The sequence below is a fragment of the Pleurodeles waltl genome, chromosome 3_2 (assembly GCF_031143425.1).
Source record: "Pleurodeles waltl isolate 20211129_DDA chromosome 3_2, aPleWal1.hap1.20221129, whole genome shotgun sequence".
Taxonomy (NCBI): Eukaryota; Metazoa; Chordata; class Amphibia; order Caudata; family Salamandridae; genus Pleurodeles; species Pleurodeles waltl.
Window position 1 is genome coordinate 91,852,495 of NC_090441.1, and position 22,629 is coordinate 91,875,123.

Below are 22,629 nucleotides of genomic sequence, written 5' to 3' on the forward strand. Positions count from 1 at the left end.
CTGCATAAAAGCACCATCATGTGCAAATATCCGGCTTTTGCCTGTGCATGCTGGTAAGTGCCAAGTACATGCAGTCAAAAATGTAAAGCGCACTAATGCACAGTGCGCGGCAGGATCTAGACCAAACTCGAGGTCTTTCTCCCGCCGCGTTTGTCTTTCCTGGAAAGACAAAAGAAGGGGGCGCGGCGAGTGGCGCGACCCCCGGACGAACACGCGGCTGTCCCCGCGACCCGCACGCAAGCCGCGGCTTCCCTCGCGGCTTGCATGCAGGCCGCGGCTTCCCCCGTGGTTCGTATGCCGGCCACGGCCTTCCCCGCGGCCCGCACGCAGACCGCTGTAGAATGCCGCGACGCGGCCGCCTGAGCCTGCGGCCGCCGCGCCGTGACAGTGACTCGCAAATAGGAAGGGGTGTTCCCTTCCTATTTGTGACTCACATTGCAATGCAAAATTGATTTGTGACTGCGAATATGGTCGCAAAGCAATTCGCAGTTACCACTAGTGTCACACAATGGTAACCCATTCGCAAAAGGGAAGGGGTCCCCAAGGGACCCCTTCCCCTTTGTGAATGTTGCCAATAAGGGTTTTTCAGAGCAGGCAGTACGGACCACTGCCTACTCTGAAAAACCGAAACCAAAAGGTTTCGTTATTTTCTTTATTTTGCGCCTCATTTTCCTTTAAGGAAAACGGGCTGCAAAATAAAAAAAACTGCTTTATTTAAAAAGCAGTCACAGACATGGAGGTCTGCTGACTTCAGCAGGCCACCATCCCTGTGAGTGCAGGGACTCGCTATGGGGTATTAATTAATATTAATGAGGTGGGTCTTTGCGACCCCATAGCGACTTGCAGTCGGTGTCTGAGACACCGTACTGCATCCGATTTTGCGAATCGAAAATTGCGAGTCGCATCGACTCGCAATTTCTAATTTGCAAAATCGGAAATTGCTACATCTGGCCCTTACTGTGCAAGACAAGGTGTTCAATCACCTGTTCCAATGAGGAAATTGAGGTTCAGACAAACAGTGATTATGAAGGAGACGAGGAGCAGATTTTAGAGCCTGAATCAGAGACCACAGACGAGGAGTATCCTCTGATTAACTTCTTCCCAATGTTCACAGTGACTGATCTGCCAGCAGGCTTGCAGGGGACAGTCCAAGAGAAGGTGTGGGAATTGACAGGGAAAGAGGTAGGACTGATAAAAGGAGTAGAACCAGTCAAAGTCAATATAAAGCCAAATGCTGTGTTTCCCCAGGTACCGCAGTACCATATGGCGCAAGATGTCCTTATAAAAGTGGCGCAGTTAATTGCAGACTTTGTGAAACAGGACGTCTTGAAGGAGGTGATGAGCAGTCCATGTAACTCACCAGTAATGGGGCTGAGAAAGCCCTGTGGAAAAGTTTGAATTGTCCAAGACTTGAGAAAGATAAATTACATAGTGGTGAAATGCTGCCCAGTGGTGCCAAATCCAGCAGTGATTATGTTCCAGGTTCCATGTGAGGCAGAGAGGTTCACACTGGTTGATCTGTCCCAATCATACTTTTCTGTGCCTCTTCATGAGGACAGCCAATTTCTTTTCAGTTTCAAATTCTTGGACAAGGTTTACAATTGGTGTTGAATTCCTCAAGGGTTTTCGGAATCACCTTCCATATTCAATCCAATACTGAAGAAGGATTTGGAGTCATTGGAAAAGCTTTTTCAATCAACTCTAGTCCAGTACATTGATGATCTGTTGATCGCATCCAAAACGAGAGATGAGTGCAAGTATGATTTGATTGCCTTACTGAACCACCTAGGAAAGAACGGGCACAAGGGGTCCCCAAAGAAGTTGCAATATTGTCAGAAAGAGGTGAAATACTTGGGTCATCAAATTGAGAAGGGGTCGAGGAAGTTATCCAGGGAGAGGGTGACTGCCCTGTTACAGATGAATCACCCAACGACCCGGAGAGATCTTAGGATGTTTCTGGGAATGGTGGGCTACTGTTGTCAGTGGATCCCGAATTTCTCAGTCATCTCCAAGCCATTTGTGAGACTGATGGTTAAGGAAGGGCCAGATGTCATAGTGTTGTCAGAAAAGGAAATGAACGCGTTTACTGAGCTAGGGGAGCGCATGTGCAGGGCTCCAGCTTTAGGTATGCCTGATTACACAAAGTCTTTTGTTCTGTTTTGTCATGAACGTGATGCATGTTCATTGTCTGTCCTGACACAGGTCCATGGAGGTGTAAACCGACCAGTAGCATATTTTTCAGCTACTTTGGACCCAGTTGCAGCAGCCTTACCGGGTTGTCTGCGTGCAGTAGCAGCGGTTGGTCAGAGCCTCACACAGTGTGAAGGCATAATGATGGGACATCCTCTAACACTCATGGTCCCTCACTCAGTTGAGATCCTGTTAACCCGTACCAAAACGCAACACATGACAAATGCAAGACTGCCGAAATATGAAACGATTATATTGGGGTCACCAAATGTAACGTTGAAAAGATGTACAGTGCTGAACCCGGCAACTTTGCTTCCAAATTAAAACACAGAAGTTGAAGATGTAGAACATGATTGTCTTGAGGTAACAGAAATGTGCACCAAACCGAGGACTGATATTAAAGATACCCAATTGGAAGAAAATGACCAAATTAACTTTGTCGATGGCTCATGTTTAAGAGATTCAGTAGGAGTGCTGAGAGCTGAATACGCAGTATGTACCATCTCTGGGATCCTGGAAACGTCTTGGCTTGAGAGAGTATATTCTGCTCAAGTGGCTGAATTGGTTGCTCTTACTAGAGCATGCCATGCTTCTGCCCAGCTGAGGGTGACTATCTATACTGATAGCAGGTACGGATTTGGAATTGCCCATGATTTTGGCCAACTATGGTCACAGAGGGGTTTCCTGACCTCTTCTGGTTCTCCAGTGAAAAATGGTGAAAGAATTAAGGAGTTGTTGCACGCGATTCAATTATCTCATGAAATTGCCGTGGTGAAATGAGTGCTCATTTGAAATCACAAGACTTTGATTCAATAGGAAACGGATATGCGGATCAAGTCGCAAGGTTTTGTGCATTGAACTGTATATCGTTTAAGGATCAGTGGGAACTGTTACCTGAAACAGAAAATGAAACATGCACAGGTTACGCATTAAGGGTGATTGACACGTTGGAAGAATTGAGATTGTTGCAAGGTCGTGCCAGCAAAGATGAGAAGCGTTCTTGGGTTAGGATGCAGTGTGTACAAAGACCAGATGACTTGTGGGTTTCAGATGAAGGGAAAATGGTTTTGCCGAACAGTCTCCTGTCACAGTTTGCAAGGTTCTACCATGGGCAAGCTCATATTGGGAGGGATGCAATGATCAGGTTGTTCAAAATTGACAGGTTTAACCCGAAATTCAGACAAGCTGCAGAAGCGATTTGTCACAGGTGCATCATCTGTCAACAGATGAATGCGGGGAAAGGGACTGTGGTGAATTTGAACCACATCGGGAGAGCAGGAGGTCCATTTAGCACAATGCAATTAGATTTTATTGAGATGCCTTTGTGTGGAGGTTTGAGATACGTGTTGGTGATTGTGTGTATCTTTAGTCACTGGATTGAAGCATACCCTACACGTAGGAATGACAGTCTCACAGTAGCGAAGCTGCTGCTTAGGGAATTGATACCACGTTTTGGGTTTCCGATCTCTTTAGAATCAGATACGGGAAGTCACTTCAACAACGAGATGGTCAAGCTATTGTGTGCAGCATTGAACAGAAGTTGCATTGTAGTTACCGCCCTGAAGCATCAGGACTAGTGGAACAGATGTATGGTACCCTGAAGTCGAGAATGGCAAAAATGTGTGCAGCCACGAATTTGAAATGGCCCAATGCGTTGCCTTTGGTGCTAATGTCAATGAGAAATACACCTAACTAGAAAACAGGACTATCTCCTCATGAGATTCTCATGGGCCGAGCTATGAGACTGCCCGCAGTGCCTGCGAATGCTCTTGTGAATATCACGTATGATATGGTGTTGGACTACTGCAAGGGTCTGGCTGACGTGGTCCGCTCTTTTTCTCACCAGGTGGAAGCTACCACCCTGCCACCAATAAATGATCCAGGACATAATCTGAAAGCTGGTGACTGGGTTGTCATCAAGAAACACGTAAGGAAGTCGTGCTTGGAGCCACGTTGGAAGGGGCCATATCAAGTAATACTAACAACTACTGCTGTGAAGTGTGCTGGAATTCCAAATTGGATCCATGCCAGTCACACGAAAAAGGTGACATGTCCAACTGATGAGGAAGTTGAGTTGTTGAAAGTACCAACAACAGAGAAGGAAGTCTCAGGGCCGGAGAGTGATTGAAGGGGAACTGAGACAGAAGGAGAGCCCGTTGAGGACGGCTTGGTCACACCAGTAAGAGACGAGGAAGAAGAGACCCAGAGGGGTGACGGTGAGCCTATCTCAACTGAGGCAGCAGGAGAACCAGGTCAGAAGGAGGTTCTCCCAGAAGCAGGCGAATATGGAAATGAGCTAGAGCCCCTGACAGACCCAGAAGGTGAAGGAGTTGAGGCGGAAGAGAGTCAGAGTGTACAGACTCCTCCTGAGCAAATTGCAGGTCCATCAAGAAAAAACACCATAGAAGTCAAAGGAGGGCAAAGGGTTGCCCCAAGAAAGATCAAAGACCAGAGAGACACTGAAGGGAGATATGTGGCCAGAAGTGCAAGTGAAAAAGGGAAAGGTGGTTGTCGAAGATGCAATAGAGGAAGAGGTTGATACAACAAGGAGAGAAGATCTGAGTGTAGGAGAGTTGCAAGGTGATCGCAAGTTGAAGAGAAAGAGAGTAGCAAACAGAAGGTACGCGGGTCCTGAATGGGCGTATGCAACATCAGCTGAATGGCAACAAGAGTTCTTGGCGTTTTGCTTTGATCAAGAGATTCCAGGTCAGTACTTTGGTACCTGAGTCTGGCCAAAGAGACTGAGTTGCCATGAGAATTGAATTAAAGAAGAAAATTGAGAAAAGAGACTGATAACTTACCAGATGTCACACTGATAACCTGAATTGACTTTCGAAACATGATTTTTGGAAGCTGCTAATCTGAATTGACAAGGATCCTGGGAGTGAATCTGAAAGCTGTAAATAATTGCTGAAGAAAGACTTTCGCTTGCTTTAACTTTGCTGCAAAGAAAAAAAAAAGAGTTTTAACCATCCTCTGTAGGTTGTTGTTTGAACTAATCATCCTTCACTTTCTGATTCTTTACAGATCATGGCTAACACTAGAGAGGATAATAGGGAAAGTAGGCGTTGTAAATGTTTGGGTGTTGGTTTGGGTGTCGTGTGTGTGACATTCATCATAGTTGTGACTGTGGGAATACCATTAGTGGGTAAGAGTGGAACTAACAATGCTATAAATCCTGAGACCGCCACTGCACTAACAGTTTCGGAAAGGTTTGAGCAGGATACAAAATATTTGCATGAGGGAACTAACGCAAAAGGAGAATTATCAACTAATGTTTTTTATCGCTTGCTGAGTGAGTATGTTGACACAATGGATGCGAAGGATTGTTATGTGTGTACACAGATTCCTATTTCAGTACAAGAGGGGGTTACCTAGCACAGTCTGCCATTAACATATGGGATAAGTTGTAGTCTGCTACTAACAAGATTCTATAACCAGGAAGAGATTCAGTATTTCTATTCCAACCATGACCTTGTGTTTTCTTATATGCCTATCATAGAGGATTTGAGTAGTGTAGCTAAGTACTATAGCATAAAGTTAGTTAAGGGATTCTTTGAGGCGACAATAACAATTAGTACATCTTATGCACACCGCAATAATTTGACATGTTTGCTTACACATGTAGAGAAAAGTTTTTAGATCATACGGAAGATAGAAGAAGGGCATTGAAGGGTAAATTGGAGAAAGCATTGCAGCAGTGAGCCTTTGCTAGTAGTGAGGGTTATAGTGCAATTAGGGAACAGAGGAAGCTAGCTTTAGATGCCCTACACATAGGTAAGCTTTGCATATCTAGACCAAAGTCATATTATGACAATGTGTTTGTGGGTACAAGTGAATGTAAGCATGTGTTTTTGTTTCAGAGTAAGTGGATGTTCATGTTAAATGGACAGGATCCAGCGATCCCTGGGATCTATTATATATGTGGACTTAATGCTTATTACCGTCTTCCAAAGGGATGGTATGGGACATGTTATTTGGGGATAGTTTGAGGATTTGAAAAGGTTTCAGAAATTGTCTGAATTATATCGTACTAGACAAAAGAGAGAGACTGCTGCTGCTGTAGTAGGAGACATATTTGGGGCGATAATTCCTTCAGTGGGAGTTATCTTAAACTCAATAAAGAATCAAAAGTTGTCTACTATTGTGGATAACATGCTGACACATTTTTCAGGGGCTATACTCCTGATGGATACAGAACTTGCTGTGGAGAGAGCTATGACTCTTCAAAACAGGCTTGCTTTAGACATTCTTTTAGCGAAAAATGGTGGAGTTTGTAAGATGCTTAGTGAGCGTCATTGTTGTGCTTACATACCGGACAATAGTAATGAGATAAGAAGTATGCTTACTAACTTAACTAGAGATAGTACAGATTTGAAGGAACTGAAAGAGCCAGGTGTTTGGGAAAAGGTTGGGAAAGGACTTGCTTCGGTGGGGAATTGGTTTAGTAGTATTTGGCATGGGATATTGGCGAAAATAATATAGGGAATATTGATTGTTATAGCTTGCTTATTTGGTTTATGGGTGTCATGTAAAATTTGTAAAAGAATCAAATTGAAAATGGCAAAAAATAATAAGAGGAGGGAAGAAAAACAAAGGGCAAAATTGTTTAGGGCAAAATCACAGGGGGAACGATTGAGACAAGAAATTGAAATGAAGGAATTCTAGAATGTAAAATGTAAGGGGAAAGGTTTGTGTGATGACAAGAGTCATCAGAGGAGGGATTGTTGGAGTGTGACCTTTAAAATCAATATTAACATGGAAGCTTGCAATATATTCTGTAATCAAGCTGCATAGAAAATGTGTTAACGTAGAAAATAATGCACACGTTTGAAATGTGCCCATGGGGAGTGGCCACCAAATGTACGCGAAGACTAATAAAACTTATTAATGATGAATTAATAATGTACTAATGTATGGATTTGTATTAGCATATTATAATTAGAGTCATGTATTGGGGTTTTGCTAAATTAATCACTAGGCCTTAGTTAGCGAGGGTCTGGGCCTAGCTGCCTGGTCTCATATTAAACTGTGTTTTCTAAAGTGCAATGTGCTGCTTTCCTGAAGGACACAAAGCTGTACTTTTCAAGGCGCTAGATATGTGTGAGTAACCGTAGTAAATTCTTTCTCATGGGACCCGACGTGCTCAAGGAGACATTTTTGCTGAATGCAACAGTGTAATTCGTAACAGGTGCAAGGCTGCCTGGACTAGGAGAAAACAATGGGACTACTGACTGCAGCGTAAAGTGTAACTTTTCTTACCTGACATTCCTACCGATGAAGACATCAATAACATGGGCCAATCAACTGCATGACAACTGTGTTTTGTGAAAAATTCTAGTAAGGTGCGTGGAGAATTATTGGACAGAGATAATGATGCACCAAAAAATCCAATAGGGAATTAAGGGCTAGTTTGACAGTTTTGATATAACCGCATGACCCGGTGAGAAATTGGTCATTCCTCGCCATTCTTCTTCATCATTCCTTGCCATTCCACTTTGCTGTCTATTCTTCCTGATACTTAAACCATCCTTTATTCGTTCTTACCTGATACTTACTTCTCCTCCTTATGAGGGAAGAGCCTTAGTCTTAGCTATGTCATACTGAGACCTGCCCTGTCCTGTCCTTGCTGATGGCGAATCAACTGATGTCCTGAGGACGAGGACTGATGCTGTTTGCTGACCCATTGGAGGGGTAACTATCTGCTGAAATTTGGAATTGTCTGCCTTTTCTTTCTAAGTACCAACTGTTCTTTTGATAGAGGCCATAGTTAGATGTTTTCCAAATTTGTGTTTGCTAAATTGTTTTGTATGAAGCCCAACATGCTAATGCTAATTCGAGGTTAGTTAAGGTGTTCACAAATATCTGACTCAAATAGACAAATGACTGAGTTCTTGCTTTGTTGAATCTTGCACTACTGTGACTTTGCTAAGATGTTTCTTACTAATGATATGTTAATGCCAAATGTATATTCTCTATACATTTGATAAGTGGTGTCTAAATACAAAGTTTGAAGCGTTACTAATCAGATTGCTTGCTAATGAGTTTAACGGAGATGATATTAGATTGTAACTAATAGGGAAATAAATATTCTAACTCTTAACTAAATTGGTGTGGTTATTCATGACTGAAAGGTCATGGTGTGTTCGCTTTATTGATCCTTATTAAATGTTATTGATTAACCTGTTGATTAGGTATTGCAAATATTGATTGAGTTATTGTCATATTGATTGTGTTGCCAAAAAGTTATCTCATTCTGGGAAGTCTCAGAACGTGGTCAGAAGGTTCATCGGCCTAGGCGTGTCTCCTTGTAAGTTTACTTTTACACATTTCTGTTTCTACCCTTCATCCTGCTCTTTACCTTCTTTCATCCTCACTAGTCTCTAACCTGACCCATTTTTACATAGTTCTTCGCATTTCTCTTTCGCTCTCTCTGGTATCTCTTTGTCGTCTTTCACTTCCCTCTGGCTGGTCTACCTCTTGCTGCTTATTCCTCTCTCTAATTCACCTGTTGTCTTCATTTCCTCTCTCTCTACCTCACCCCTTAGAGTATTCTGCTCATCTGTGTCTCCCTGCACTTCATTCGCTCTATTTCTGTCGCTTTCTGTCTACCCCATTATAAAATCCTATATATTTTTCTTCCTTTTTCTCTACAGACATCTCCTTTCTATCTCTCTTCAACTTTCCTTTTGACTACCCCACCTTCCTGTATTTACCTTTCTTCTCTCCCTAATTCATATATATTTCCACCACTGGAAAATCATTAACATTTGTACTTTCTAGCAGTGAGAAAATGTTGGCACTCTGAGAATGTATTATATGTACTTTGGGTTTCGTACAATAAACAAACAAGGTCAAACTATAGTCTATGAAAGGGGTAGTAGAGGTTGCAATGGCCAGTAGGATGGGCAGACAAGATAGACCTAGTATTTTATCCTGCCATGACTTTCATTAAGGCAGTTACTGCATGATCACATCCTGGAATGCAAACAGGGTTTAAAAACCTATTTAACTACAATGTCGAAGAGTTAGGATGATGATTTGCTATTGCATGAATAAAAGAGCAGGAGAGAGAGAAAGATACTGACTGCGGAAGTTTTCTTGGCAACGGGTTTTTAAAGTTATTTTGTGGCAGCACAAAGAAGCGTGATGTCTTTGGAAGAATCAGTGCTTTCTTAGGTGAAAATGGGCTTATCTTAGAAAATAAGGCTACTATTCATAAGCAACTGAAACGCATAGCACATAGGGAGTTGGACAGGGGAGCATAAGGTGTGAGGGCTTACAGTGATGCGGTCTAAAAAATAAAAAAAATAAAAAAGCTGGGATGGGACTATTGGACCAGAAAGATTCTGGATTACACAGACAGGATGGTCAGGACAGATGCGGTCAGACTTGCTTCTAGACCAGGGGTCTGGTGACTATGTAGTATCTCTGTCGCATTTGTACCGAAACACCACAACTGCACCACGGAGCACCAACTGAATGTGAACCAATACCAGAACAACTTTCCTGCCTTTGGGAAGACTGATGAGAACTCTGGATTAAAACAGTACCACTGCTAGAAAGCGACAGTAGGCGAGATTTAGATCCATTGTGGAGAAACTGAAAATAAAGCAGTATAAAGTATGTAAAAAAAAATCCACAGCTGAATTTCAAAATACACAAGTCACAAAAGGCTGGGAGACTTATCAATCCATCAGGGATGGTAAAGCAACAGACTTTCTAGACTCACTGAATGCCACCACAGGTAGAGATACTATCAGTTTCATGTGCCAGGTCTACCTTTACTACCATCACTACACAAATCCATGAATTACCAGCTCCCTACACCTTATAATCAGGGTGCCACACATTGCCAACTTACCTTTGTAATATGGCATTAGGTCCAAGAAAGACTGTCTAACTTTCTCCCCTGCAAGCGGCTGGACTTCTTCCAGACTCTCCAGCAGTGGTCCGATGGAGTAAAATTGTGCTTCCTTATGGACTGCCTTTGCACGCTCTCTTGCAGGCAAGTCACCACATCGGAGGTAGTTTAGCACATCTCTAAGCCACACAGATTAAAAAAAAATATATTTTAAAAACACATGATATTTGCACTCTGCATTTAATTTCATACATTTAAAGGAAATGAAAGAAAGTACAGACAATCCAAAAGCAGCCGCCAGGGCCTCAGGATATTTTGCTCAAAGCTTGAACAGTGGGCGAGAAATAGTGTCACTCATCTGGGCTTCTAAGGAACATGGGCCAGATGTGCTAAGAGATTTTGTAGTCGCAAATCCTGAGCAAAATAACAGGGTTTCTGACTATAGAATCCCTTTTTCCTTATGTACTTACCCCTGAAATATTGTTCTGAATCACAAAATAGGGTTAGTGACCCACAATGATTTGCAATTTGGAAGAGGTATGAAAGTGGGCTGACTGCAAGTCAGTATGGCATGTATCAGTGGATTACGACTCCAGCTCCGTACATCCAAGTTAGACCCCTTCAACTTTGCAGCCTCTGGGTCAGTTAGTGAGATCCAAGGGGCCACTTCTTGCTCCCTCTGTTTTCCAAAGCTGAAAACCTTTATTTTTTCAATGCCGAACCGGTTCTATTGATGAACACAAGCTGCTGTAATCACAGGGATGGTGGTCTGCTGTTACTTCCACATCGCCATTCCTGTATTTTGAACAAATACATGACCTGCCTAGGGAATGTTAATGAGGCAGGTTCCTATGTGACCCCCGCAACTTATTTTGTAAACCAATCTATTTGTACATGTTGTGAAGCTTAAGGTACTCCAATACTCTTTGTTTGGTGGCAGAATTATATATTGATAACGAGACGGCTTCACACAGTCCTTCCCCACCAGCCAGCCGCTTCAACTGACTCAATGTGGAACTCCTCCATGGAACCTTACTACAAGATTCTTACATACGACATTCGTTAAAGAAAAACAACCTTTACATAACCTTCATACGATATAACAGTACATATATTGGTTCACAAAATCCGATTTGAATAGCAAAAAGTTGGGGCATATTTTGAGACAGTTTTCTTTTTAATCTAATTTTAATCCACCTGGCTTTCTGATTGTAAAGTATAATGTGACAATCTCTTTATCACAGAGAGCTGTGGCAGGATCCTATTTATATAGACTAGTAAAAAAAGGGTAATTCATTATTGACTATTTTGCTTTCTGTGTAATTTGGATTGGAGAAATTACATTTTGCTCCAGTGAATATTACAGAAAGATTTTTGAACCAAGGCAAAAATGGAGGAATGGCTTTTCGAACAATTCCTAACCATTAATATCCCTTTATTGGTTTCCAATTAGCATCTTAAAAACTCATAATACAATTTATTTAAAGAAGAGCGACACACTGGTAAGTCACCAAAGAAGCAAAATAAACAATCAAGAGTAAAGGACGGCTGTACAAAAAAGAATAACCTCAGTTAACTTAAACCTAAAAATATAAACAGTTTTCTATTAAAACCTATTCAACAAAGATAACTGATTCTGGACGGAGTAAATATGTCCCTTGTTATGGTAACAATACATATGCTTAAGAGTCAAGAGGCGCAGTCCAATGATTCAAGAGTAATCTCACTGTGAGATATTTGTAATCTAGGTGATAGGGTGTGCAATATTGAATTGGGCAGAACAATTTGTCCTGTATGTCATCTGAAAAAACTTAGCTCCCTTATTTATTCATTCCTCCTTAACCACAAATATGTCCACATTTCCAGATAAATAAGAATATTTGCAATTAGTAGAAGATAGTGCGATGCATTTTAGATAGAACTCAACTGCCTTCTCCATACTGTTTGCAATCCAAATGATACCTTTATTGCCTGTAAGATCGATGAAAAAGAAAAAATAGCGTATACTCCAATGTCCTTTACTATCAGTATTCAACAGATTACACGTGGAAGATATTATGAAATAGGCATGAAAGAATTAGTCTAGATATTTTTTGTATTAAGTATGGATCCTTGCTCATACATAGATGTTGTCTACTGATGGAAATGCCACATTGTAAATACAGACAACTGTCATATTTAGAATCAAATTCCTTTCTACGTCTTTGACTCATACTTGCCAATAATGTAAAGGCAAAATTAGAAATTCACGAAACATCGTTAATTCCTCATAAATAATTGTGTGTGTGCAATAGTTTCTGAACAATCCTTTTAAAAACATGTCCTTAATGCAAATATGGTTTATTTAATTTCCCATTAAACAAGCATCAACATTGGTGCAAATGGATTTGTCCTTTTTTGATCCAGTGCAAGGTTTCTGGAACATGACCCTTAATGGCACACAACAAAGCCCCGGATGCAGACAACAAGAGGATGTTATCTAGAACAGTGGTTCCCACCCATTTGACTTCTTTGGACCTCCACTATATCAATACTGGAAGCCAGGGACCCCCACTGAATAATTATTGAAATCTGGGGACCCACCCACCGAGTCATTACTGAAAGCGGGGGACCTAACCTGTTAAAATTATTACATTTTTAAGGAGTTGCAGACCCTGGTTTGCAGTGGGGTCCCTGGACCACAGGTTGAGATGCCCTTTACTGATGCAGTGTCCCTACCTCTGAACCACCTTTTCTGTTATTCTTGAGCCATATTTAAACTCTTAAGGCAGTTTCCATAACCGAGCAAACGTGTCTGGTTGTCTTTTATTTTCAGTTAGTTTCGATTGATTGCACCGTTAGAACATTATTTGGTGTGTCTCATGGCACTTTGAATAGGCTTGTTTGTGTCAACTGTTTTGCTTTTCATTTTCAATTTATGTGCCAAGAAAAGTCCAGTTAGAAATTTACAACGCTAATAGCTCTAATCAAGCAAATGCAGGACCCATTCTATTGCAAATGCTTGTTGGACTCTGCTTTCACTCATCCTTTGTCAGCTAGGTCCTGTCTACAGAAACGAGTCTGTGCAAGGACTCCTGGAGAATATAGTTATCCTTGTGCATGTAACCCTAGCCTATGTTCCAGTAGGTCATATGGATCATTCAGAGATTTGATTTTGATCATTGACTCTTGGGAAATAGTTGATTACTTTTCAGGCTGGTGTCACACTTGTGTTACTATATTGTAGTTACTGATTGGAAGTTGATTCTGCTACCTTTACAGTCTGTCATTAAATCATTACGTTGCACCAATTCAGATGCCTGCAAGGACCTGTTTCAACACCATGTGCTAGCTGGGATGAAGCAGCAGGAAGATTTTTCTAAGCAGCTGTATTCACAATACCATTTAGCACTGCATTAAGCTGAGATGCAAACAATAACTGTCCACTCTAATTCTAACTTCTTTGACTTTCTATAATGCCAGTGAGGGTGTCTTTGTCTTCCGGAAGAGTCAAAAGGAATCTTCAGGACAGTCATCCAGTGGTATTGATAACACGTCAGAGCCTTGATAAGTAAACTTACAAGGAGACATGCCTAGGTTGATAAACCTTTGGACCACGTTCAGGGACTTCCCAGTACAAGGTATCTTACTGGCATCACAAATCAATAGGTCAATAGTCCAATCAATATTCACGGTAACTAATCAACAAATTAATCAATAACATTTGATAAGAATCAATAGTTGAACACACCATGACCTTTCAGTCATGAATAACCACAACCAAGTAGTTAAGTGTTAGGATATTTATTTACCTATTGGTTTCAATCTAATACCATCTCTGTTATTCTCATTAGCAATCAATCCCATTAGTACTTTCTTCAGATTCTCAATTAAATAATGAATAGAGAATATTATTCAGCATTCAGACACAGCGTTAATATGAAGCAACTTAGCTAAGTCTCAGTAGTACATGATTCAACAAAGCAAGAACTTAGTCCCTTGTCTATTTGCACCGGATGATTGTGAACGCCTTAACTATCCTCAAATTAGCATCAGCATGTTGGGCTTCATGCAAAACAATTTTAGCAAACACAAATTTAGAAAACATCTAAACTATGGCCTCTGTCAAAATAGCAGTTGGTACCTAGAAAGGAAAGGCAAACAGACAATTACAAACTTGCATCAGATAGTTACCAATCCAACAGATCAGCAAACAGCTTCAGTCTTCGTCCTCAGGACATCAGTCGATTCACCATAAGCAGAGATAGAACGGGGCAGAGTCTCAATATAGCATAGGTAAGGAATAGGACTCCTCCCTCATATGGAGGAGAGGTAAGTATAAGGTAAGTAGAAGATGGTTTAAAAGGTAAAGGACGAGCAAAAGAAGTGAAAAATCTCTGTCTCTCTGCGTCCCTGCTCTGCTCTCAAAAGGTGCGTCTTTTCTCCACTTGGGTCACTCCGTTAAATCAAATCTACCTAATTAGCTCATAATTCCTCATTGGATAATAATTGTTGCATCTTTATCTCTGTCCAATAATCCTCCACGCACTTTGCCAGAATTTTCCACAAATCACTGATTGGTCCATGTTATTGACGTCTTCATCGGTTAGAATGTCAGGTAAGAAAAGTTACACTTTACGCTCCAGTCAGTGGCTCTATTGTTTTCTTCTTCTCCAGGCAGCCTTGCACCTGTTACGAATTACAATGTTGCATTCAGCAAGAATGTCTCCTTGAGCAAGTCGGTTCTCATGAGAAAGAATTTACTACAGCTAGACACATCTAACTTTTGGAAAGTACAGCTTTGTGTCCTTCAGGAAAACAGCACATTTCACGTTTAGAAAATGCAGTTTAATACGAGACCAGGCAACTAGGCCCAGACCCGCGCTAAGCTAAGGCCTAACGATAAAATGAGCAAACTCCTAATAAATAACTATGATTATGATATGCTTATACAAATTCAAAACATTAGTACATAATTAATTCAGCATTAATAACTTTCATTAGTCTTCGTATACATTGGTAGCCACTCCCCGTGGGCACATTTCAAACTCGTGCATTATTTCTGTTAACACATTTTCTATGCAGCTTTATTACATGATACAGTGCACGCTTTTCATGTTAATATTGCTTTTGAGAAACACACTCTAACAGTATATGTGGCCTTAGCACTGGCTTCAGGTTGAAAGTGTGCTTGATGTAACTCCACTGTAACTGTTAGTTGAAGCACAAAGATAATGAAAGGGGTGAGCCAGAGGATACCTATGAAACTCTGCATAGCACCCTTCACCATACGTGCACTTGTTAGATTAAATTAGGAAAGAAATAGTGGATCTATTCTAAGGTGGTTATGCACAGTTCCATCAGTTTTCTAATATTTCCTGCAGGCTAGCACGAAGCTGATTGTTATAAGCTCCCTTCTACTCTACTCAGAGAGAATTTACCAGGGGGCCAGTTCCTACCAATAAAAATGAAATGGGCTGGATTTGAGGGATTTCAAAACAGAAGCAGCAAGACTGACAGAAAATGAAAACAAAAAGTTCTACCCTCAACACCTGATAAGGCGCGTGCTAGTCCATACATACACTAAGAAATAAGAAAGACAGGAGCAACAACTATGGGATCTCTCAGCACTAAAAGACCATTTCCCCCCTGGGGCAGTGTTCACAGCACATACACAGCAAATACACAGCAAATGCAAACACAATTGATCGTGGCCTACAATACCCCTGAGAATAGAGAAATCATAAAAAGTGTAATTCAAGTAATGTAATCAATAAGATTACATGTCCCTGTGGTCAGATGTACATAGGCAGGACAAGCAGCAGAATACGGATGAGGATTACAAAAGGTCGAAGCACAATCAGATGTCGCCAATAAGAATGACAAATCATTTTTTTGTCTGTGGGTCATACTGAGACTGACATAAAATGGACAAAATAGAAAAAGTGACAGCAAACACAATCATGATTCTGACTGAGCATGAACCAAGAGCGGTGTAGAGAGTAGGCACTCATATAAACAGACTAAACAATGAGATTCCATGGAACTTGATCAATTAATTCCAAAAATCATGAAAGGAAGATAGTTTAAAAAAAAGGCAAAAGAAAAACACACAGTTCCCTAAAGGCACTATTTTAAGGAAAGGGGTGGGACATCGTTGAGATACCGAATAAGCATACGGGTTTCAGCTTGTATCAACCAGACACAAAAGTAAACTAAGTTATAATTACCAACTTTTAATCATTTTAATCATTCGAACTATTGCAAACTCCACAATCTTTTTAATAATTTGTGGTGGAGAGAGGGTATGGCACCTTTACGATTTGGTGAATGTGCAGCCATATGATGAGAGCAAACAAATAATAAAACCCAAAAGTGGCCCATGTAGACAGCAGATAGTGAAAGAACCACATTTCCCATGAAGCTAGCGGGTCACGAACCCCGGAAACGATGCAAGCCAGGGTACGCGACTGCTTCACCCCGTCCCCCACCACTCCACTGTGGACGGTTCCAGACACGAGGAGACATACTTGAATACACTTAAATACAACATATAGCAAATGTTCAAATACCAGCACAGGTGGGCAGTGGATAATATAGGTAAAGCAGTGGCATGGTAATAGAAAATGCTTTTGCAGTATTTAAAGGCAAGATGAAATGATGAGGAAACACAAAGATGATAATTCTCCTTGGTGATTGTTAGAGAGTGACTGTGACTACATGGACCTGCCTAACCAGCCCGTATATGTTGCGATTGTACAATTGCTAGGGTAAGAAACAGAGTTGACAATATGTTTGACTGTGTGAAGTTTGTGTAAAGTTAATCTACACCTTCCACGTTTGCAGTGGAGTGTATAATATGTGTGTGCCTGCAGTGCAACCCACACTGCTACACAAGACTGCAAGATGTGTACATCCCAGTATAGTCTAATTCTTAAATGTCAGAGGCCTTTGCTTGAGACATTTTTGCATTTAGAAGCATGCAATAGTGTGTTATGGCATGCAACGTGTGATATATGTTTTATAATTTATTTAACCATTGTCTGTTTAATGAAAAAATCATCTTTTACAAACTCATCTCCTTTGTTTGGGTTCTGAATCATTGGTGGACATGATAAAAGGCCCTGCTTGCCGGGAGACAAGCAAGTAGGCCTTTTTCAGCTATTTGCATGCATTAAGTTGACCAACGTAAGACAAAGACCTTAAAATACAAGGAAGAGACAATCCTGACAGTAGTAATAACTCATAACACATAAGGGGCATTGCGTTTTTAGTCTGGATAAAAGCCTGAGGCCTTTAGCGGCCGTTAGAAAGAGCTAAAACATGTTGACAAAGAACTAGGGTGCAGGGGTAGTAACCCCCTCTTTCCCAATACACACCAGAATAGCCGGTTTTTAACTAAACCAAAGGCACCCAATAATAAAGAGAAACTGGGGTGTCCTTTAGGTGCTTTTATTTTTAAGACCCCGTTGGAAGGAATATCAAAGGTGCTCCCTGCAAGATGGTCGAGCCCACCCTGGTTTAAAAGGGCCAGGGTGAGACCCGATGATGAAGCATGACACAAATAGGATGTTAGAGGGTCCCTAAAAACATTTTGAATCTCTCAATCTAGAAGGTCTTGGGTTAAAAAAAAAAAATCGAGCCTCAGCTCGGTCAAGATAGTGGCAGGATACTTTGGTGTTTTGGAGCTATTGACATGAAGACAGTATCCTCCATTTCCCCCCAAAAAAGAAAAACCTCTCTTCCCTCCTCATAGTCTTTGGTTAAGCTATAACAGGTTGTTACAAGCTCCTGGAACATCAAGGGGTAGTGGGTTGGCTTGCTTGCCTGTAAAGGTTTCTCTAATGTTCAGAAGAGTGGGCTCTGTTTCCCTCGCAGGCCTGAATCCTAATTACATATTGAGAAGGAGGTGATTTTACTTCAGATTTTCTAACAACTGACATATTCATTCTTTCTCCTGGAATTTCCTGGGATTAAGCAGGTTAGAAGTTGTTTTGTAATTAAAGCTCTGGTATTTTTGGTTTCTCCACATGACCCATTTTTCTTCACACAATCACATTTTTGAGTGAAATTAGCACAGTTCCTTTAGAGACGATTTGTTTAGCTTGCTTGTCATGTCGGTTGTAAGTGCGGGGAATTACTGGTTCATGAAATCTGTAAAATATGTGTTATTTTGCAAGTCTGATGCTTTGATTTCTTTGGTGTAGATCTGACACCAGCCCCCGCCCACACGTTCAGAGTTAGTGACAGAAACTTCAATTGAGTAAAGCATAGGGAAATGGTACAGGTATGCCTAAATATAGTTTAAGGTGCATTTCCCGACATTTTCTACATGTGTTATCTGAAAAAGGAAATGAAGGGTTAATTGAGATGGAGGAAACAGGATTATGAACGTGGAAGTAAGATTTGTAAATTAATACCCCTCAAATGTTGGCAAAGAGAAGCTTCCTACAAATTCACTTAGAATCTGTGACCTAGTAATATCCCAAGTAGTGACAGAAAATGAAGCAATCAGGCAAATACTTGCTGAATTCTATAAATACCTGTATTGTGGTAACCTGGTTACTGGTCAGATCTACTGGTCTCCTATCTCGCCGCGAAGATCTGGCAATCTCCCTCTCTGCCTCAATTCAGTAAGGCTCTCAAGACCTGGCTCTTTGACTAAACTGGTCAACTAGTGCTTTGACTGAGCTGCAGGCCCCCCCCAGCGCCTTCAGACCCGAACGGGTGATTAGCTGTGCTCTACAAGAACCTTGATTGATTGAGTAGGTAGGATTTCAGGAGCGGACAGCCCTAATAAATACAAGAAGTGCCATAGTAAAGGTCCTTTAGTCAGGCAAATACTCAGACTGACTTGGCCTGAGTAATCAGTTTTGTAACCGATTTTGTGATGAACTTCTACCTTATATCCAGGTTTTAACTGTGTTCAAGAAACAAGCCGGGTCACCCTACAGAGGAATATTACCACAAATTAGCCTTTTTCCAAATCCTGAAAATTGTGAGTTGTGGAGAACTTAATGGCCAATTTCGTTGCGGAATTCAAAGTATAAGATTTCTGCTGCCATTTTAGCCTGATGGCTCGACGTGGTCCTTCCCAATTAGAATCCAATGAGCGTGATTTTATAAGTAACAGGAACATTCACAATCATGCAGTTGTTTTGACTGTTGCACTCAATACATCTGTCCCGCTGGCCATGGTTGAGTCATTCAATAGCATTCGTGGCAGCTTTTGTGGGATAGTCATGAAACTCATGAAGTCCAAGGACTTCCAATTGCTTCAGTAAACCAATCACAGGCCTTTAGGGTAACCCTCAAGCCACCCATTACTGACCAGATGACCCCTTTACAGCCATCAGCTGGGACATGAATAAAGTTGGAAACAGTCCCAACATTTTTAACTCCTATTAATTTTAAAAAGTTTACAGCCTATCATCCCTCTAGATGATACATAACAAAGCATACATTGCAGCCTCTAGATCAGTTCAGTTTTGTTCACATATCACAATAACCATAACATTTTCCCACGTTATGTTAATTACCATTTAATACGCACCCATCAGCCTTACCACCAACGTCTCCTATATATTAAGTGAAACTATACCTCCTCATTCATTCTATATCTATTCATCCTTTATGAAGGTTCATCTTGCCCCTTAAGGGACTACACATTTCAAATAATCAGGTGTGCAGCTAAACAATGATAGAGTAGTTGTGGTAGTGCAATTCCCCCATCATACACATATCCCAAAGTGTGGTCAGTACTATGCTGGGCATCCCTACTTTCCATAGAAACTTTGAAGAATTGCCTACACCTTCTTAAAGAAACTGTCAGATAGATTTACAATAAAGGGCTGTAGCAAATTCACCCTATCATTGCAAGAATTAGAACTCTGTGCACTTTTACGCCTCCTAAACAGGAGTAAAATGTCTGTCTTCCCATTAAAACATGGTTAATTTGGCTTATCCCTGATTGACATACCGAACTGCCCACAAGTCCCTAGTATGTAGTGTTACAAATGCACCCAGGGCCTGAAAGTTAAATACCACCTGTGGACTGCAGCAACTATTCTATCATCCACAAACATAGCTTCACTTCTACCATGTGTAGCCTGATTGCAGCAGCCTAAAACCTGCTGTCACAATAACCCTTTTTGACAGATGAGAAACCCTGACGTTAAATATTAATGTTATTCTTAAGTACAGCTTGTTGTCCACAAAATAGGGTGTCTGATATTTAAAAGTGGAACATGTTTGAAATTTAAGTTGGGGGTTCTCCTCAGTGACTAGCCCTCAAAAGCTATTTTCATTGGTAGGACTGTAACTGAATCCTAGAAAATGCCAAAGTGAACATTATAAACTTGAATCCATAAATATTTACAGGAAATGTCTACAAATTTAATTCCAAGACTATTTGTGAATCTTCATTAAAAACCCAATTCAATGGTAAGTATGGTTTTTAATAAAGCATTTGAAAAAGTAACTTTTGGGAAGTAACCTTTTACCCGCCTGAACTTGCAATGGCTAATTAGCATTAGCCTACTTACAGCTGGTCTGCCAGTGCTTGATCTTAATGAGGTGTGAAAACTGCTCCAAGAGCAGAAACAATGACCTGGTTGTGAGGAGGAGTTTTTCTGCATATTGCAGGAAGACCAGTTGGGGTAGACCCAGAAACTTCATTAACTTGTAAATGTAAGGCCAAACTTGGGAAAGGGAAACTTTGTTCCCCCAGCAAGGCTAGCTCCAAACCCGGTGGGAGGGAACCTACCCCCATTGACTACAAAGGAGAGGGCTACTCATTTCCCTGGGTACATCACAAGCTCTGCACAAGGGGGTAGGGGTTTCCCACCTTGAATTTCAAGAGTAAGGTGAACTGTGGGTTTGTTTGTAATTGGGCAAACAGGAACTGCTGCAAATATGGGTAGTGTTGCCCCCTGGCGCCCTTTAGCCCATTGTTAATGGAGGAGCCAGAAGTCACTCCAACTCAATAGCTAGTGCCAACTATAAATGTGGCCCCTGAAAGCACCTGCCTCAGAATACTTTCTGGACCTGTGAAAGATCAAATGTTGGGCTGAACCCTGCTTATTGTAACTTGAGGAGCTATAAAGGACTGGTTCTGTTCTCTCCTGTGCCCAAGACAAAGATGTAGACTCCAAAGGTCAGCAGGGTGCGCAGGCTGACCTTTGCGGCTACTGGGGCACAACAAGCAGAAGAACGACTCTTTCCTGGATGATTAGTGCCCAGTCACAACTGGACCTGCACTGGAACCTTCAAAAAGCCCTTACTGAACCAAGCCCTGAACTCCTAAGAGCCTCCCTGAAACCTGGGAGACTTAGATGAAGAGACGAGGAAAAAAGGGACTTTCCTCTGCAAAGCTGTGGAACTTTGAAAAAATTCTGACTTCCAGGCACTGGAGGAATGGGACCAACCACAAGAGCCAATCTTGGTGAAGGCATGGCTTTTCTGGATCGAAGAAACAGATTTGTTGCACTTGGAGCCTATCCACAGCAGTATATCTGTTTCAGCGGAGCCTCAGTGAGAAGGTATATAACCCTGTGGAGCCCTCTTGTCCTCCTTCATTGTCATGCTGGAGAAATCTGAGCTCCTTTCAGAGACTGAGTCTCAAAGTAGACATTTTGACCAGGTGCAGGCATCAAATGAAGCCGACCAATGAGACTATGGCCCTGGCTGTGAAATTTGAATTTCCTCACTCTGAATTTTTCACGACAAATCAACGGCTTCAACTGGACCTTACTCAACACCTATACTACTTTGGGGAGGCCTTCCCAGATACAGCCTTCTGACTTGCTCTGCAGAGAGATTTTGACTTCCATTTTGCAGACTTAGTCTCAAGGTAAATTCTTGACTTGGCTGTCCCACCTGGTCATCTGACTTCAGGGTCCATTGCGGGTAGCCTCAAAGTGCACCTAGGGTCTGGTCTACCACAACCATAAACTATAATTGGTGTTTAGAGCTTTTTCACGCTACTTTCACTTTAAAAACTTTTAAAACTCTTATCTCTGGTTTCCCTACTGTGTTTTTGTTGTTTTGATGTTATTTTATTTATTAATATTTATTCTATTTTTCGAATTTGGTGTGAATTTTTTGTTGTTTTATGTTTTGACTTTATTACTGTTTTGGTACTACACAAACACTTTACACATTGCCTTAAGTTAAGCCAGTCTGCTCTGTGCCATTGCTATTAGGGGGTTGAGCATAGGTTATTTTAATGACTTTTGGGGTTCACTCCAATGGAATAGTGTTATTATTCTCTGCAGTTGGTGACTTTTCACCCCAAATATTAATACACTTTCTTACAAGGGCTTTTTCTAACTTGTACAGATCTGGAGTTTTCAACCCTCTTAAAGAATGCAGCCCTCCGCAGCAGAGACAACGGTAGCAGATTCCACCTCCTAGTCTCATTCCCAAAACAGACCACTAGTGCCACTAACTTTTGTTAATAGAGCTTGCCTGTGTCTCTGGTCACACATATCCCCATGTATCTGAAACTCTCAGTCTCAATCATGAAGTGGAGGCTCCTGCTCCAGCTCAGTAACCAGTCATGAACAGCATATATGACGAACTTGTCCCAACTGATC

General features: G+C 41.3%; 1 protein-coding gene across 2 annotated transcripts in view; it reads right to left on the bottom strand.

The window, feature by feature from the left end:
• The window catches only part of KCTD7 (potassium channel tetramerization domain containing 7), a 190,998-nt gene that overhangs the window by 74,268 nt on the left and 94,101 nt on the right, over positions 1-22,629 (bottom strand). For both annotated transcript variants that reach the window (XM_069226873.1, XM_069226872.1), the window contains exon 3: positions 10,055-10,233. In XM_069226873.1, the coding sequence (XP_069082974.1) occupies positions 10,055-10,233 (179 nt within the window). The remainder of the gene's footprint in view (positions 1-10,054; positions 10,234-22,629) is intronic.